This window comes from Varanus komodoensis, unplaced genomic scaffold (genome assembly GCF_004798865.1).
Source record: "Varanus komodoensis strain SLA01 unplaced genomic scaffold, ASM479886v1 scaffold16, whole genome shotgun sequence".
Lineage (NCBI taxonomy): Eukaryota > Metazoa > Chordata > Lepidosauria > Squamata > Varanidae > Varanus > Varanus komodoensis.
This window is the reverse complement of record NW_025335468.1, coordinates 9728325-9748515: the sequence shown is the minus strand read 5'-3', so window position 1 is coordinate 9748515 and position 20191 is coordinate 9728325. Positions and strand designations below refer to the sequence as shown.

The window sequence follows — 20191 nt, the reverse complement described above, 5'->3', positions numbered from 1 at the left end:
CCCCATTGAATGTTGCTTGGTATACTGCTGTTACAGGCACATGAGACTTATCAAAGCAGAAGGTAGCAACTCTAGCCATGTACTGCTTCAGCCTACAGATGTGGTCAGGCTAAAACTTTCCTCCACCTCACTCCTGTTTCACCTTCACATGTGAAAAGAATCTCATGAACCAAAACAATTGAGCAAGCACCTGTTTTCACAGGTGCTCAAAGGAAATTGGGTGTTGAACTCTGCAACAGATGACAGGTTCTCTCCTGACAGGAGCTGGGAAAAGGAAAAGAGACGGCCAGGTGAGAATGTAACCAAGAAGCACTTGTGCAAGGCCAAAGCATTGGCCTTGGGCCCTATCACTGTAATTCTATGCCATTATATGGGCTGATGATGAAAAAAAGCCATTTGGAATCAGGCTCTACATGTTCTATTGCAACCACGGGCGACTGAAACCATCATTAACATAATAGTACAAGTAATTTGTGGTTTGTTTCATTGGAGGGTGGATATGTCCTATCAGGTTTAATGCTATCAAGCACCTCTTCTCAGTCAGTAGCCTTTTGCTACTGTCCAAACCACCTAATGAGACCTCAAAAAACTCCTGGGGAAGCCAGTTAGTGTTGAAAAAAATTACCTGCTCTCATGAGTCACAGCTGCTGCTCCACCAGGTGCTATTCAAAGGAGCAGAGCTTGCACCACCCTCCAGGTGCTGTATGAGCTCAGCATCACTGACTCAGTAGTGGGACGATTCAGAAGTAAGCTCACAGACGCTGCTTCCCCCAGTCATCCCAATATGACCCATACAAGGAGAACTTTTCAGGCTTCAGTGATCAACACACTGGAAGGATCCTTGGGAACTGATTTTTGTGTGGTGATGTTGAAATTTACTTTTAGTAATCCACAGCTATTTCCTGTTGCCTATGCCCTATTGTGCTATGGGATTAGGTCCTGACAACGTAGCATTAGAAATGGATTTGGGGAAACAACCCAACAGGCATAAAAGACAAAGGCTGCATACAAGTACATTTAGTGGTGTGAGTGTGTAGAGGTAGTGTGGCTGTGCGAGTGAGATAGTTCCCCGCCACCACTCCTCAGCCTGTGCCCAGCCTCTGAATTGAATGCTGATCATCTCTCCTCTCACCCTGCACTCTGTGCCAGCAGTCTGCTCCAGCCTTTTTTGGCTAGTGGGCAAACTTAGATTTCTGAGAAAGTGTCATGGGTGCCATCACAAAATGGCTGCAGGAGGGATGCTGGATCACCCTGTCTTCCAGGGTCAGTTGCAGCCCAATACCCATTTCACAGAAAGGCAAGCCAGTGGGGTTAAAAAATAATTACTAGTTACTTGCCTGAGAAACTGCATATATGGAAGAAGTGGGGTGGGATCTGAGCCCCCAGATACAAAGCTGTTCTTTTGAACACACTCTTCTATCGCTCATTTAGGATCACCACTCCAAACTTTCTCACCCCACATTCCCAGAAAGGGAGTCCATCTTTGTTTATACTGGAACCACACACTCTTTTTCAGGATCACTCTACACGCACGCGCACATGTCCTCAGGATCATCACTCAACTTTCTCTTTCTTTCTGACTTATGCACATGGAACCACCTGTGTCATCCCTTCACAGACTTGCAGCAGGACACTCCTTTCATCCTTTTGGTGCCAGGTTAAAACTTTCTTTTACTCTCTGGCATGTGGCAGTATATGATTGGGCAGTTTAGTTCGGCTGTTTTTTTGTTTTTTTTTTAAATCAGATCCTAGTATGATCACTTTAAACTGTTTTTAAAGTTAAAGGTTTTATATTATGTTTTTTATGTTGTGAACTCCCCTGGCAGCATGGGCAGGAAAGAAAGTTAATAAATGAAGGAAGTAATTCATCCCATATGTCTGTCTGTCTGTCTGTCTGTCTGTCTGTCTGTCTGTCTCGCACACCCTTCCCTTCTCCTCCTCTCCATCCTGCAGTCTGCCCAAGATTTCCCGAGAGCTTTTCTCAGCCTGCAACCATTTCCCTCAGCCCTCCCCAGGTCACCCCCACCCCCCCAGGCCATAGCTCAAACCACCATTCCTCAGTTCCCTCTACTGGCTTCCCTAGACAGCCCAACATCACCCTGCATTCCTCCTCTATTCACCCTGGGATGCCTTGTGGGCTCTTTTCCTGGGGGGAGGCAGGAGGACCCCCCCCCCCGTCTCCCCCCATCTCCCACTGTGTGGATCATCAACCAAGATGATCAGGGTAGCAGGAGGGGAGAGCACATTCTCCTGGGCCTCCTTCCAAGGAGAAGAGCTGCCTTGTCCCTTGCTTGATGAAGCAGCATGGCATGGGTCCCTCAGGGGGATGCCCAGGAGAAGGCAGGCCATCCTCTGCCTGGAACTGCAGGCACTGCTGGGGAGGAAGAGCTAGTCGCTTCAGCCAGCCAGCCAGCAGGAGCTCTGTCCTCATTCCCCCTGGCCCCAGCTGGCACATCAGGCTGGCAGGGAAGAGCAGAGCACTTCAGCTGGCTGCCTGAAGTGTCTTCTCCTTTCCCACCAGCTGCAGCACCAGGAGGGGAAGTGACTCCCAGCAGTTCTGGCTTCTGCTGCCTGCTCAAGCCCCAAGTTGACAACAGCTACCCCAGACGTGGCTTGGGCCTCTGGGGCAACTGCCACTGGAACCCCTCGGTAAGAGCAGCAAGCGTTTGCCAAGTGCTCTGTAGGCTTTTGGGCTTCCCTTGGGTTTGCTGTGTCACCTGGGCTCAAAACCCCACAACATGCCGTGGCTTCTTGGGGTGACTTTGTAACCACAGAAAAGCCCCTGGGGGGCCCTGGGTGCAGATCAGTCACTGCCATGCTGTAACTCGCTGTGTACATCTTAGTGATAATGAAAGGGAAGGAAAGAGAAGCTCTCATGAGTGAAACAGGAGAACCTGGCAAGGCTTTCTATGGATTGCAGGCTTCGAATGGGGGCTGGAAGTGATACTGTGCAGCTGCCATTGGCCACAGGAGTGCAGGTAACACGAGCACAGAGGGTGCAGCCTGATACCCAGATAGATCCTTGGTCCGCCCAGCCCAGCCCAGCCCTGCCAGCAGCGAACGAACGAACGAACGAACGGCAGTGGCTCCCCAGGGCTCCTGCCAGGGGGCTTTCCAGCCCCAGCTTCCGGTGCTGGGGGAAGGGGGCTGAAGTGGGACCGTCAGCATGCCAGGCAGATGCTCAGTCACAGAGCTCCAGCCACTCGCCATGGTGTCTGTTTCCTGTTGATGCCATGCCCTGTCTCAGTTCAAAACATTTTTCCCAAGCTTGTAAAACTGCTGTGGGAATGCCAAAACAAGCCCCCAATATAAGCGGCACTGTTGCAGCAGACACAGACAATTGACCATGGGCATTGACAAGCGCAGGCAGAAACCGGCCAGAAACACCAGCGCACTGCTGGTGCAGTGGCAAGAAACGGCTCTCCGCGATCCTCACGGCAATCTGATCATCTGGGAGGAGGGCCAAGTCCGGCAGCGAAGGGTGTTCCTAAGGCAGCGGCAGGGAACAAGTGGCCCTCCAGATGTTGTTGCTTTGCAAATCTAATATTTGCAAAGCCCTGGCCAATATAGCCAATGCTGGGGAATGCTAGGAAATGCAGCCCAGCAACAGCAGGAGGGTTATTCGTCTCCCATCCCTAGTCTAAAGCCACTCAGTGAGTAGAATTAATCACGGTTAGTCTAGTGGGAAGATCCGGGTTCAGATCTTGACTCAGCCAAAGAGCTCGGTGGGCCAGTCACCTTCTCTCAGACCAAACTACTTCCCAAAGTTGTGAGGAAGATATAATGGCAGGGCAGTGAACCACATACGTCGCTTCGAGCCCCTTGGGGGAAGGTAATATAGAAAGGTAGCAAGTGTGAACCACTGAGCTGAGAGTCAGAGCCAGGACCTCCTGGAACATTGCTCTAAGCCAGTTCAGAAGGGAGTTTTGAGTGTCTGCAAGGGAGGCTGCTGACTCCTGTCTTTATAGGAACTACCATAGTGCTGAACCTCAGTCCCAAAATAGCTTCCCTGCTATTAAGGTCAACCTGCTATATGGTACCACACCTCCATCCTTTTACTTTACCCTTTTTAGCTTCCGTCTCCCCCAAAAATGTCAAAAGAAACCAGTGGTTGTAATTGGGGTAGCCATGTGTCTTACTTTGTAGAGGGCAGTCCCCCATTTGAATGGCTGCCCAAACCAAGTCTGTTTTGAAGACAAAGAACTATCAGAGCAGAGACAAGTACAAGGGCCTTGAACTGGCCCATCAAAGGTTAACACCTGGCTGAACCAGGTCAACGGGCACAGATTCCCCATATGGCATGATGTATTGTATTCCGGTTTGAATTATGGTAATTTGAATTATCCATCCACCCATCAGCTATCTATCTCTCCATGTGTTTCTACATGCACATTTTATTCAGATCTGATTTGGTCCTCTTGTTTGGTGAACTATTTCCCCTTTTTTGGCAATGTGCCCCTGACCACCCTAGTTGTGATCCACCCACCATTCATATGCTGGATGAATTCCTGACTGAAACCAGCAAAGTCTGACATCATGTCTGCTAATGAATGCACCCTGTTTTCCAGGATAATTCTTCCCTCCAATTTTGCCTGTGTACATGAGAAGTGCAGGCTGGGCTGTTGCTACAGTCCGTGGCAACATACAGGTACAGAGACAGGGATTCTTGGCTGAAGTATGACAGGTAGAGCCATTCAGACCTCTTCCATTTTCCAAGCTCCTATACTGAATAGTGCTTCGGTTGCACTCGGCCTGTGCTTCTCAGCCTGGGCCTCCTCTCACTCATGTGGTGCTTGTCTTTGTGGCATGACCTCCTTTGAAGTCATAGGCACAGAAGGCTCTCTTTACCTTAACAGGAATTTGTTCTGTCATCAGTACACAAAAGAGGAAGGAAATAGTTTGCAAGTGACATAACAAGAGCCGCCCATGGCTATGTACACAAGTCGCAGGTGAACAACTTTGTCTTTGTCTTTTGTCAAAGGTGGATAAGCATCTGCAGTGGAAATATTTAATTGGAAACTCCCAACAAATACATTGGAGCAGTGAAAACTGTCTCTTCCCTTCATGTGCCATTAACAGTGGTTACTGTGTCATAAATCAGGTTGATAGCTTCAGATGTGAAAGCAGAAAAATACACAAGAGAGATCAACTTTAATCTCCTGTTGGGAAGGAAGCCAGCCTGGGGAGGCAACTTCAATGCAGTTATTAATAGATAATCTGTTAGTTTTCACACAACACAGAGACACCTGCATATATCATAGCCACAAAAAACTGAAAGGAACGCAACAACCTTCACGTTTAAGAGTCTGCTAGCATTTAAGACAGGGTGGCTGGCTTGTGGTTTTCCAGCTGTTGTTGGACTACAACTCCCATCAACCTTCGCCATTGGCTATGTAGGCTAGGGCTTGTGGGAGTTCTGGGAATAACACCTAGTGGTCCATCCCTGATTTAAGGCATACATATTTAGCTTCACTTATTTTAGAAAGATTTTTAGAAGGTTAGCAACTTTAAAATTTGTTCAGTTTGGGTGCCTGTTCTCTTGTCAGGCTCATACAAGAGGAAGCATGTGGCCATGCCAGCACTGCTCTGTCAAAATTAGTGGGGCTGCAGCTACCAGCAAGGACCAGCCATTTGATTTGATTTGAAGGCGACCACAAAGAGCTACTCGATGAACAAACTTTTCCATGACATAGACCAGAAGATCAGTACAACCAAGGACAACCATGATCGAGACTAAAATCCGGCTTTCCAAAGAGCATTTCTCAATGTTATGAACCCAGTTCTAAATAGGAACTGAAGCATGTTGACATGCACACACCGGGTGTATACACAGCATGCCCTCTTGTTTTAGCCAGATCAAAAACCTGCCCGAGCCTAGCAAGACCGTGGAAAGAACAAAAACAACTATTCAGTCCAAATTTACTGTTGAATATTAGGACGCTGAAACTTTGCAACTGGAAAATGCAGCAAAAACAATCAATGTTCATTTTGCAAGCACCACACACAATTTGCTGACCTTTTGTCACAAGAAGTCACCGTCATATCCTTGCCCATTTGCAGGATTTCATAGAATCCCAGAGCTGGAGGGGGCCCTTGGGGCCGTCTCGTCTAGCCAAATCCCCTGCTTAATGCAGGAAAGCCAGGGCTACAGCATCCCTAAGGAGATGACTGTCCAGCCCCTTCCTGAAGATCTTCAGTGGTGTGGAGCCCACCTGCCCCTCCCCAGTGAGCTGTTTCCATTGCTGACATGTTTTTACTATTGGTATATTTCAACGAAACTCTCACCTCCTGTAACATAAGCTCATTAGATCCAATGGGGTGGCAAATAACAAGTCACACTAAAAGGTGCATGACAAGGCGGAGGACCAGACCTCTCCATATAACCAGACCTTACGGATTTCCAGCTCTCCATGCAATTCCTGCCCCTCTGTGATGAGTTTATGGACTTTTCCGCACAAGTCATTTACTGGGAAATCTCCATTCCCCACTTGCAGCTGCTTATGGGTTCTTTATATGAAGTTGTGCTCCTCCAGTTGGACTTTTGTTATGAAATAGTATTTTCAACAAGGAAAATGTGGTATTATGTTGAGAGCAAAAGAAAACACTTTATCTACATATGAATTTATGGTACTCTGCTATACCACAGTGCCACCCTGAGGTTATGCAGTAGAAAAGCAGGAGAGGGAAGGCACTTTGGGTAGTTCTTGGAACTCATTCTGTGGTGAAAGTGATAGTAGATACAGCAGAATAACAGCCTTCAGTACAAAATCTCTCTAATGTGCCAAAAAGAGCAAAATGGTTTTCTCAGCCCTCCCTTAGATGCGTCCTATGTGGTGCACCTGCCAACTTTGGGTCAAGACTTAATGGGGCCTAAGTTTGCATCCATACATATAAATTAACATGGGAGAATTTTATGTAAATCGCGATACTCTTTTTCACTCTATTTTGGTGATACATGGCCTCTTTTTTGCTGATTTATAGGTGGTCAGCTGACCTGGAACATGTCAGGTAACCTCGTGCAACTGAGCACGTGCAGAGCACCTTTGTATTTTTGAGTAATCAGCACTAGCCCGATAGCATCAAAGTTTAAGGAAGAAATAGCTGCTCCATGTCAGGCTTCGGAAGCTGTGCTTGGAGTACCTCTGCGCCCATCTATGTGAAGCATCCAATGGTGTCATTCCACCAACTCATACAGTGCTAGCCGAGCTGCATGGCATCTTTCTGATGGGCAGGAGCATGATACTTGCACAGCAGTTACGCAAGCATAATGCCCAACAGGTTACACAAATAGTTGTGCAGGCATAATGAGCAAATGTGACTTCCGTTGGATTCTCCTCTTGGGCATCGTTGGAACCTAGTACCTGCCAGTACGACTTCATCCCTGCTAGCAGAATGGCACAGCTGAACACTGCCCTAGGCAAATACTAACCAGTCATTGAAACTAGGGCTTGTGCTAAAAGAGAAGGAAAGGTTTGCATGGCCAGCTGGGTGTTCAGCTGGTCAGACTGCATCAGTCAAATGGCAGTTTCAACTGTACACAACCCCGTGTGCCTATAAGAGTGGTGACCCAGATGCCTGTTTGTTCATTTGTGGCTCCATCGTTCTGCAAGTAAAATGTCAGGGGGAAAAGCTCATTGAAAGGCATGGAGTCCACACAGCAGCCACAACGCTTCTTCAACTTACAATTGCGTTTGATGCTCAGCTGCTAAGTAAGAAAAGCCAAATGAAACTGCCCTCAGCACCTCTCTCCCTCTCAGCACCAGCTAGTAATCACTTGTTCCGTCCAGATGCTTTGCTGGAAGCAGTGTTTATATGGCAAGAAAAGAGAGAAGTAGCTCATATTTAATTAAGCCTTAGGGCCAAAATCTTAGCTTTCATTTCACTCAGCGGTGGGCTGAAAAAGAAATGCTTAATTGCATCCAGGTGCAAGGGAAAAGAGGAATTAAGTGTCCTTATTTTTTTTACTTCTTAAAAAAAAAAAAAAAAAAGCTGGCCAGACATGCTTTTCAGCACAATTGAGAGGGAATTCCCTCCCCCAAAAACTGTTGTAAAAGGTTAATACTTTTCAAGAGCAGGGCAGTGTGGGATATATGCAGCCTTTCTGCTATCTGTCTAGTTATGTAAACATTTAAAAATATGGGGATCATTCCTGGGTTGACATGGCACAATGATTTTGGCAGGGTAGTGGAAACAATAGCCCATGTGTGTGCAATGCACATACACTTTAATTAAAACAGTGATGAATGTCACCTCTCTTGGAGAAATCTTGAATTTCCCACTGGTACAAAGCAATGCTATAGGCAGTGGCTTGAGTAATTTAAGGGAAAAGTAGGATAGCAATGCAATCAACTTATACTAAATAAACAAGCAGGAAATCTTCGCTGCAGCATTATACTAATTTAAGAGGGCCTTCTCCCTTCCCAGGAATGCTAGAGATTACACCAGGTCTAGGGCTCTAGGCAAGCCCCAGCTCCAACTCCAGCTAACAAAGAATGCTCACTGGACTTGCTGTAATCCCAGCAATGATCAGTCCACATCCTGATTCAATTTCTGTTTTTTTTTAAACAGCTGAAATGGGAAAAATGTATTTAACATCATGTGGAGCCATAGCAGATCACCATTCATTGAGCTGGATCATACTTTTGAAATGCACTGAGAATCATACGGCTGATCCATTCATTTCCTTGGAAGCTGACTCTATTCTTGGAAGTGGGGAAAAACTTTTAATCCAATTTTATCGCCTAATTGTCTTTTGTGATAAGGCACTGACTCCTGGATATATTCTGGCACATCCACAAATAATTACACATTATGACGGCTGCACAGCTTCCCTATTAGACTCAGCTGTTGGATTCCTTCCATCAGTCGGCCTACGCTGCTGTCATTTAATTGAAAGCCTTGAGCAATTGCTGTGTGGATCGTCTTCCAAATTCTGAATGTCATGGTTGCTTGAGCTCTAAGTTAGAACTCCTCCTAGGAATTAACCTTTTAAAGAAAGACTCTGTGTTCCACAGCCCTCTTCCTTTCTTTCTTTGAACTTATTCATGAGGCTAGTTCTTGTCTCCTCTCACCTATTTCTAATTTGTTTTCCTTTAGGCTCAGGCCTTGCATGAGTCTTGCCAAATATCCCAGGCCAAAATAACATGGATGTGCCTGAGAAGACAGGTCACAAGTGCTTCTCCAAATTGAACACAATAAATTAACGCAAAAGAACAACACCTCGAGCCAGCCACGGACAAGTCACACATGACGACAACAGGTACACTGGCATCAAAAGAGCTGTCCAAGATGTGCCTCGCAAGGTAGATGAGGAGGTGTGTCATGAGGAGCAGCACTGCGCACAGGCACTGGCCCTGACCACATGCAAAGGCAACGATCTGCTAATCTGCATCAGCACAGCCAGCCGTGTACTCAAGAATGGGCAGGGCTACCAAAAAGGGAGAGAAAAGACTAGACTTTATCATGAAGTGACTGTCATATTGACAGTGCTGTTTGTTCATTTCATTTCATTTCACAAGCACAATAATATAAAATCATTAACATGCAAAATAAAAAAGCTAGTTGGAACGGCTAACAGTATACTGGACAGATGCCCACACGCACCTACTGGACTTGATTTACAAAATGACAAAAATGCCCCATCATATGCCACAAACATTTTCCAAACATAACTCTGCAGCTGCAGGGGCTAGACACACAAATAAATATCTTTATAAATAAATGTTTGAAAAATGTGACTGCAAATGTGAAACAAGTGGAGGCAAGATATCATGTCATTTAAGCAGAATTTCAGTAGCTGGCTCAAGTCATCCTCCACTCACTCACTCTGGAGAAGATTATGCGTCTGACAATGAAAACAAATTGTAGAGTAAATGCAATGTGTCCATCATCTCTTTTTTACCATTCACATGGGAATTTAATATTAAAATTATGTTCATTGAATGCATCCAAATATGAAAAATCATGGCAGCAATCCAGCTCTTACTCTCTTTTTTTGAAGAAGTTCTGAGCGCTGAACAGATCATCCCAGTACAGTGACCAGTAAAGTCATATCAGTTCTGCAATATATTTAGGCAACTGTGTTGATGGACACAATGAGTCAATAGTTAGTTCCTTCCTTCCTTCCTTCCTTCCTTCCAGCCAGAAATGACAATGAAGGTACTAAGAAATAGGTCAAAGCTGAAGAATAAGTTCAGTGCTTTAAGTAATCTCATGGCCACAAAATTGAAAACAGATGCTACTAGCACATTCTAAGCCCACAAAATAATGTGATAAAACAACATCTGCTGATAGAAAGGGGGAAGCACTGAGAAGACATGGTTAAAAGCTGTAGGAAATGATCCTCTCATATTTTAAATGAGGTGGCATAAAACCAAAAGGGGCATAAACCCCCCTTTCGCACTCCTTGCACTCCTCCCCATCTTGTCCTTAATGTGGAATGCATGCTATGAGTACACACAAACAAATGGTGCTCTCTTCCCACTGTGGGAGATTGTTTTTCATTGTTTCTGAAACACAATGGGTGTGTGTCTGTTTGAGGTTTCATATAACCAAGCTATTCTGTTCTCAATGTACACATGCAGCTGGAGGGAGAGAAATTTAAAGCAAACAGGATACTGATAGATTGCCTTCTTCACGTTATTGATAAGATCAGCCACCTTTCTGTTTTAGCGTTTGAAAATTAAACAGTTCTCAGGTTTGCATATTTTGTGGAGGAGGAAAAAGAGGTTTGTCTTAGAAAGCCTACATTTTAAAATCCAAACAAAGTGGCTACAAAGAACTTGCTGCACAGCAAAATAAAAGGCATCAGCATTCAGAGATGGGAACCACTGAAAATGTTACAATCCTTTTATATAGCAAAATGAGTCCATGCGCACGTGTGTGTGTGTGTGTGTGTGTGTGTGTGTGAGAGAGAGAGAGAGAGAGAGAGAGAGAGAGAGAGAGAGAGAGAGAGAGAATCTCACAATGAATGTCTATTAATTAGTACTCAACCAATTACACATAAATGAAATTCACTGGCACTTTAGCCTTCACAATTTTTAAATATGATAATTTTCAGTACAGTGTAACAGAAGCAAATTTGAGCTTTAAGCTCATAAGCCAAAAAGATAGTATCATAGGAATTAATTCAGCGGAACCAAGAAATTACTCTTATTATAGTCTGCATCAGATATCTTGGGACTGTTTCACATACAGACTTATCCTAAAGACCTATCTGCAAATATTAAGGACTTTTTGTTTTTGTTAAGCCATATGTATAGTGAGCTAAAGTCAAAAGTTTCACAATAAACCAGTATTTTTTTAAAGTCTTTTTAAAAATCCTCATCATCAAATCCCAAAGACATGGGTGGGAGGTCAAAACAGCTATATTTTAGGGCCATCCAGGCATCTGTATGTGCACAGCATGATCTTTGACCTTTTTTGTTTGAACAGCAAACACCCATGATGTATCAAAAGCTGTGTTTGAAACTCCTTTTACTCTTAAAGCTACTTTTGCCATATGCCATGAGAGACCCCAGTGCTGGAAAAACACAATTCCAAAGCTTCCCCTGGCATAGCAGGCTCTGGTTGCACAGAGTTCTGAATTCTTACTAACAAAGTTTTTTTATATGGTGGTGGTGTGTCCTACTTTACACAGGATAGTCCTCTATTTGAAAATGTACTATATTGGAAGGGATGTCAGAAGACGGTTCTGTCCAGGTCTGGTTTCAGAACAAAGAGGATGACCTTGAAGTTGCCCATGAACAGTTTTCACCTGGAGAGCAGGCTGAGCTGCTACACAGAAACCTGGTCAGTCTTTCCCCACTATGGTGAGAAGCGCGGATTTGCATTAATTTTTTTAAATGACTTCTTCTTATAAAATTCCAACAGAAGAAGAAAGCGAACAAAAGAAAAAGAAAGAAAGTCACTACAAAAATTTAAATACATTGATTGTAATGCATATATATGATATGCACACATACATGTGAAAATACAGGATTCTAAGAACTATGCACAAATTTCAATAGAAACAGATCAAATAGTCAAATAAGTATGTATTTGCAGGCTGAAAGCATTATACAGCCTTCAGTTCCATTACAGGAGATGAGTTATTATCCTCCCAATTTTGTAATGGTCTTTTAGCTATCTGAAGGACATGGGGAATCCATGCATTATTTTGACAATGCATTGACTTCCAGGAAGGAGGCAGATAGTTTAAAATAGCAGGTAAGCCAGTAAGTATTTAGCAGTGTTCCAACACAAAGATTATCTGCATTACTTCCTCATTTTAAACAGAAGCAACTATTTCTTAAAGGGGCACTTGCTGAATAAGTTCCAACCTGAGATTCATAGACATCTTGAATCAAGATACCAAGATTGGTGACCCATAGGTTAGTGAAATGAGACAAACCAGTTCCTTATTCCATCCATGCTTTGCTTATGATCTTGCTTATTTATTCAACGATAAGTATTTATACACATGGCTTATAGGCTGATTTGCCTCAATCGATGCTTTCAAAAGCAAGGGAGATGCTGAAGTTGTAAAAACAGCAGAGCAAAGTTTTTGCCACTTCAGGTCTTGCCATTCAGCCCTAGCTAATAAATCCTACTTCACCCACGAAATAGACAATCACAAACACTAATTATCAGAACACATAAGTGGATCCATACAGGGTAAAAATTGCCCTATCCATCCATGCCCACTACAAAAATAACAACATAAAATGAAGACCTTAGCAATTTTAAAATCTGAATTTTACCATCGCATGAGCAAGTGATTCAAAATGTAGTTGATGTGACCTTATATTCCACATAGAGCTGTAACTGTGGGAGCAGCTCTATCCATTTTAATATGCCTAAAACCTATTGTCATCAATTGAGGTTGGACTGCTGACCTTCAGGCTCCTTCCATTATTCTATGATTTAGAAAGAGATGCCAGACAAGATTTCAAAACTTTCCAGTGTGGAAAAGACCAATATAAGTCAGCAAATAAACCTGATGATTTAAATCAAGAGCCAGAAAAATCAAACACATGTCCTTTAATTGTAAGCTGCATCCTTTTCAAAGATAATCTGGCAGAGAAAAGCCTCCAAAAATTTATAAAACAAAGCATTGATTTGTCGTTGTTGTCGTTGTTGTCATCATCATTATTTTGGCCAGGTATAGACAGAGGAATCCCACATAAAACACAATCAATTCAGGATGTAGTATTCACCTTTAGTGTATTTACCGTGCTCCACAAATTCAGTTTTTAAAATATCTATATATCTAAATCCCAAAAGATCTTGTTAATCAATTTATTCAGATCATTTGAGATATGCCTTTGGAAATAAGTATACTCAAATGGGTAATACCAGACAATGTGAAATGGCTAATCAGCTAATACACTATTACATATAGTATTTCCAAGTGATATCAGTTCTGATTTTGATCAATTAATTGAATAGCCAGACAAATTAAAAGCATTAATCAAATGCATGAGAGCTGGAATTCCAAGACAGATAATAAAAAGATCATGAATATAAAGAATAATTTTAAATTCTAAACACTCATGCAGAAAATGCTTCTATTCTGTGCAATGTAAATACTCCTATTCTGTGTAATGGCACAGGCCAGAGGTTCCAAATATAAATTAAATATAAAGGAGAAAAGGGGTATCCCTGCCTGGTACTTCTCTTAAATGTAAATAAAACTGGGAAGAGACTATTGGCCACAGCCCTACAGAACTGTTTATCTGCTTACCATTTGAAGGATTCCGCAGTAAGACATCAGGTATCCAGCCTGTGCTGCCTCCAAACCAAAGAAATCAATGGAGATGATAGCAAACATGATCAGGAACACACCTAAGATTAAAAAAGATAAATTTTCTTAGGTGAACCAGGTATCTTTTTGTTGTTGTCGTTAAATGTGTTGGGCAACAAGTCTTGTTCCCCCTTATTCTTAAGTAATCTAAAATATGGAATTGTTAGAACTTTGTACCTGCACAGAGCGATTGTTCTCAAATACAGGAGAATGTTTATATTTGCTCACTTCCATGCGTTCCCCTCTGTAACCATTAAGTGGTGGATTTAACAAGATCCGTATTAACAAATAGCTGTGACTGGACAGAACCAGCGTAATAGAGTTTGTTGATCTTGTCCTTCTGTACTGTAACTTGTACGGGGACTGCAGAGAGAGGCTGATTCTCCCGTGCTAGGAACTCTCCTGGGATGATCATCTGAAGATATGCTTATGTTCTGTTTAAGAGATGATTTATCCTATACCACTGGGAAAGTCACAAACTTCTTTTTTAAATTGCCATGCAAAATAGGAAAAAATTGGCTGGACCTGAAAAAGCCTGTTTTATTTTACTGCATTTGTTTGTCAGTATCACAACTCTAATTGATCTTTGACCATAATATAAAAATCACTCCGTCCATTCATTTCCCATGCTGACACCTTTCCCAGCCCACTGACTAGAGGCACCAAGAAATGAGCCTGGGGCTTCCCCGTACAAACACACCTTCCGCTGTGAACATGCTGCATTTGCAAGCCCTAAAGACACACGTGAGGAAGACGTGACATTCTCTGGAAATGCTCACAAATTCAAGAGCATGTGTTCACATTCAAACGTTTATTAAAAATTAACAAATGTGCATTTTGAATATTATGCATTTTCACTTTTTGATTTATTGGGGAAATTGTACACTTGTGGATAAGACACCTGGTCATTTGAAAAACTGTCTGGGGCACAAGCGCAATATGGCAGCAATGGGTGGCATGGACCAAGATAAGTAAGTTGCCCAAAGACTAAGCAAGGCAGAGGTGGAGTCTGAATCTCCAAACACTAAATAATTCCTTTGGACTCTTAGTTTTCAACCCCAATAGATGCCTATTTCAGAGCTGCCAATAGGAAACTGTCCATTTGTGTTTAAAAGGAAGAAGAGGTTGGGCAGCTTGGAGAGCTCAAAGGAAAGTGTTGGTGGGGGGGCATCGGTGCACATAGGCACATGTCACTTACCCTTGCTCTATTTCCTCCAAATCCATTTGAAGCCCCCCATTTTTCTCACTGTCTGCATATACCTTGAACATGCAGAAAAATAAATCCTACTTATCTTCTTGCGCAGCTAACCTGTGGATTTAAGAAGTCACCACTTTCAAACCCTGCCTATGGCACCGGAGAAGGTCACACAAGTCATGTGTGGACAGTGCTGATTCACATTTCCTCTGAAGCAACTTCCACCAAGGCCACTGTGCACCAGACTGCAACCTTTTGTGTTCAGCAGGTTCATGCTTTCTAATATGAGTTAGAAAGGATGTCACCAGCGAGAGAGGTCTGTGTCTGTGTTTACAGTGCATCCTTTCTTAGAATATAAATAAAGGCGACACACTTAATTTGGTCTCCGCAGATGTGCCCATTACTAAAAATAATGATATGTGTGGAGCAGTGAGATGAGAACGCATGAGAACATTTATTGGAAGATTATCCCTCCTCCAGCACTGAGGTATGAATGAGTGGATCACAGCCAAATTACTTCAGGCTGTCATCTCATCCAGTCTCAGCAGGATGGATCAGCACTTGCAGTGGGGATAGGCACGTTCAGAAGAAGGGTAGTGCTTGACAGCATAATCCTATTCAGATGCAAGTTCCATTGAATTCAACGGGGCTTACTGGCTAGTAAATGCTTTAAGGACTGCAGCTTGAAGAAGTAAGAAGGGAGGGGGTTAAAACAGAAATTACTATGCTTAGGATTCCCCAGGTCTTTTCCCTGTAGGCTGGCTCTACATTCACACAGGAATGGTATATGGGTAGGTAATGCCCATGAGGGTGGAGGCTGAAAAGCCCAAACTGTAATTCTGGAGGTAGCTTTGGACATTCCCAAAGTGGCTGCATCTTGACCTGGGTATTTAGATGATCTGGCCATGAACTGCATCAAAGAGTGCAACACTAGGCATATAGCATTGGCAGCTAAATAAATACATTCTCCCTGAGCCGGAAACTCAACAGCCTCCAGCAACCAATGAAAAACAATTGTATCTGCCTGGAGATCTTATCTTTTAAAATGTCACAGCACTCACCTGTAGGAAGTAAAGAAAGGACCTTGATTAGAAAAATATCCATAACTCCCGGAAGTTTCATTAAGCGAATGATTTCTTTGAAACTAAATACACTGCTGGACTGGGACAAGCCTAGAAAAATAGACAGGAGATTAGTTACATTCTGAAGTCTTGCATGGGCTCCTGAAAGTAAAAATAGAGTAAAACATTCTCTAACTAGAATTCTTTTTCTACAGGGCTGGATTTTGCTCTCTTCTTTCCTGAAGAGGTTTCCCTCTCACTCTGAAGCAAGGAGAAGAGTGCACAGAATATGGCACAGGACTTAGTAACTCCGCAATACATGTGCAGGATGCGTATACGCCCAATGGCACAATCCTGTGCAAGTGCACTCATGCTGCTTCCAGGGGAGGCTTTGATCGTGCCATTTGCCTGCTCCGTTCTATTCATTCCTTCCACCTTTTCCCTCACTACAGAAAAAGATGGAATTGTTCCACAGCACCTGCTTGGTAGCATGAAGCAGAAAGCCTTCCCTTCTTTTCTGCTGCAATCCCCCCACAATCCCCCCACGCCTATAATTAATGTTGGGAAGGAGCATAGCCAGTGTGGTGGGGTGGTGAGAGTGCTGCACTGGGGACCCAGGAGATCTAGGTTCTGGACCCACTTGAAGCTCACTGGGTGATTCTGGGCCAGTCACAGACACTCAAGCCCAATCTACCTCACAGGGTTGTTGTGAGGATAAAATGGAGCTATGGAAGCTGCCTTAGGTTCCTCACAAGATGAAAAAAGGTGGGATATAAATCCATTGTGAAACAGCAGCAGCAGCAGCAGTTTGGCCCTGATGCGTTCAGTATGGCTAACTTCCAAGTGATGTCTAAATTATGAAATATCGGCTTTTTAGTGAAGTATTGCTATTATTATGCACTTCCTTTTTGCTGTTGAAAGTGGTCTAGAACATTTTAAATGAAAAGGCAGGGCATATATGAATGTCTGAATACATAAATATAGTTGTGCTCTGAAATCCCCCACTCCCAGCTTCCATCTCCATTCCCGAATGCTTGCTGATTTAGCTTCCAAATATTCCAAGCTCAAGAGAATGTGAATTCTTGTGGGGAGGGGGAAGGGGAGGGACCGACAAACACTGAACAGTTAGCAGGGATCCCTGGAATGCATCTGCTCCCCTCCCCCCTCTTCCTCTCTACATAACTTCTGAGAGAATCTTTATCTTCCATTCTTCCTTACTTATGTCCCTTCCATTGTGCTATATCCAAGTCTACAAGCCAGATTTCAAATTCCAGGGGTGGGGGGTCATGCCCAAATTTCACATAACAACAAAGAGGGTGGCTGTTAATTTTAGGACATAAGTAGCTGCCAGCCCACACACGGGTATGGAAAAGGAACAAGCTGTGGCATTTTATGGGAGTTCTGGACGGGAGCCCATGTGGCAGGCAGGCATGTGGGCCCACATTCCTGCTGGCTTCTCTAGTGCTATGCTGTGCATCGTCTCTCCCATTTAGTAGATTGGAGCCAAAAAGCAAAACTCACTAAGACATCAGGTGGCTTGATGTTACCTCCTACTCTGCATGTTGGTACCACTGCTTTAGGATTTTCTGTGAGAACTTTAACCTTCCCATTTGCTTTTGTCAAGGATTCGCTTAGGGCTTTGCCACAGCAGAGTGTAACTTCCTCGATTTCAGTGTCTGGGAGATACTCCGAAGAGCCAGTAGTGGGCTAGACATGATGGACTGTTTGCTCTTTAGGCTTCCCAAGGGAGCCCTTGCATTCTTTCTTTCCCCAGAATGTGCCTCAGTAACCTGAGCTCTTAACTTGAGGCGTTGGTTTAACTCAACCAACTCTGGATGTTCTTTATCCTTTACTTTCTGAAGCTGGAACAAGTGGCACGAACGCCCTGCCGTCACTGAGAAAATTCTTGCTGCAATAGTTCACCTGAGGAGTAAGTCAGCGTAGCTTGAAAATTTTCGGTGAGCACTGAGACTGCTGACTTGGCCTGATAAAGAGTGGAGTCACTCTGGGTCTTGTTATAATGGGTAGGCAGGGCTCCCTGAGGTTGATTCGCCTCAGTTCCACGGCAGTAGATCCGTGTTAACGGCTGAGCTCCTTCTGCGAGCCTGTCCACCAGCAGGGACACTGCCAAGAGCCCCCTGCCAAAAGCCTCCTCTTCACCATTTCCAGCTGGCTTGCTCACCTGCCCCTTGTTCCTGCCCACACCATGGCAGTGCTGGGAGAAGTGGCAGATGCCACGGCCTACTAACACACTGCAAGGCCTACTTGTGCTACCTGTCAGGGCCAAGCGAGTGGTAGCAATGATGAGAAAGGAGATGAGGGGTCAGTGCAGCTGGTGGCAATGGGAGACAAGCTAACTGGGAGAGGGGAGCCCAGTGACAGTGTTGTCCCCAAGAGCCTTCACCAACCTGGAGCTGGCACTGGACTGTACTCAACCAAAGCCCCACTGATTAAGTCCTAGTCTACTACCCAAATGCAGGATCAACTTGAAAAGGAAATACATACTGGAACAACTAATGCTGGAAGGGTCCTTCCCATTTGGCCCACAACCCAAATTTCTTTTTGTTCACCCTTTCAAGTCCTCCAGTCCCCCTGAAAGGCTGGCAATGGGGAGCACTCAACTCTGTTGGGGAGTGTTTCCTTTCAACGGTGCCTTTGTCTGGGCAGGAATCATGATGAAGGCCATTAAAGCACACGTCAGACACCCCGTTAATGCGACATAGCAAGGACACTGGATGCTGTAAACAGAAGAAAAGGGAAAACGTATTATGGAAATTTACCCATGGGCTTCATGAAGTCCTTTCTTGCTGAGGCCAAGAGAGGTTTTGTGCATGACATTTGTTAATTTAAAGTATTTATCATAGGATAGTAGCCATGAGATTTACTGGCCTTCACAGGCATTTAAAGTTGCACTCCATATCATACTTACCCAATGGGACTTCTGAGTCAAAATGTATAGAAACATAGAAACAGAGAGAGTCAGAAGGGGTCTCCCGGACCATCTAGTCTGACCCTAGCTCCAGCCAGCTTTACTCATGACATTCCTATAGGATCATGCTATAAATTATGGTTCTCTAGGTCCCAACCCCAGCCTTGCAAAATGAAAGGTACCTCTTGACCACTGAAATCACATCCCAGCTTCATACATGATTAAGGCTGGATTTTTGTTTACCTGAGAGTAAGCCTCACTGAAGACAACTGTGCTTACTTCTAAGTAGGCATGTATAGGATGTCAGTTTTCTTGACAAACAGTTCTCTGTTTTGGTAATAGTAAAGCACACACATGACCTTCTCATAATGGGCTGCTCCATTGCTGATGAAAAGGTCAGCAAAGAATCAAAACTATGTTTGCATTTTATATTGAATGGATCAGTGCAAAGCAAACTATGGATTGGCAAACAAGAACAATAGGAGGGAGGAAGTTCAAGTCTTCATAGCTTTATTCTGCCACTCAAAGGGGGCACAATGACCAAGCCTTACTTAGAAGGCCTTGGGAAACCATTCCTCATGTCATGCCTACAAATCCTCATTATCTTGACAGACAAATGATGTGCTGTGCCTTTTATTCACTCTGTTGCCATTCTCCTTACAATGCCAACATTAAAACCACATAAAGTCTCACGTATAGAGTAAGGCTTTCTGTTGCTATTTCTCTATTTCTCGGGACTTGCATACACTGATTGCTTCAGACAACACAATAACTCACCCCCAGGGGCTGAGCATGAATTCTGCGAATTGTCATTGAATATGGTTGTTTCTGAAATGTAGATTATGATGTTGCCTGAATCCAGCCGGGAACAACACATCAGGAAAACGATTGATGTGTTGTTCAGCTGTAAACTATGGGTTGTTCATCATGGTTTGTCACCTTGGCTGGGTTCAGATAACACAATAATCTAAGTTTCAACAACAACCCGCATTCAATCCTTGAGAGTAGATAACTGTTTTGTCTGAATGTTTCTGTTGATGTAACCCTGTAGGGCAATTTGCTTTGGTGAGTGAAAGAAGAAAATTACATTGATCGCTTATATTTACAATAAGTGCGTTCGCACCTCATGTTAACCCACTCTGGCTCTAAGCCACCAAGGGTTGTTTGGTGTGCAATCAACCCACAATGAGCCCAATGAATGATTGAATTGTTGCCCCCTCTCT

General features: G+C 43.8%; 1 protein-coding gene across 2 annotated transcripts in view; it reads right to left on the bottom strand.

The window, feature by feature from the left end:
- SLC22A18 (solute carrier family 22 member 18) overlaps positions 1-20191 on the bottom strand; it is a 79635-nt gene that overhangs the window by 20648 nt on the left and 38796 nt on the right. For both annotated transcript variants that reach the window (XM_044425826.1, XM_044425825.1), the window contains exons 6-8: positions 18662-18777; positions 16040-16150; positions 13724-13824 (exon numbers count right to left, since the gene is read on the bottom strand). In XM_044425826.1, coding sequence (XP_044281761.1) covers positions 13724-13824; positions 16040-16150; positions 18662-18777 — 328 coding nt within the window. The remainder of the gene's footprint in view (positions 1-13723; positions 13825-16039; positions 16151-18661; positions 18778-20191) is intronic.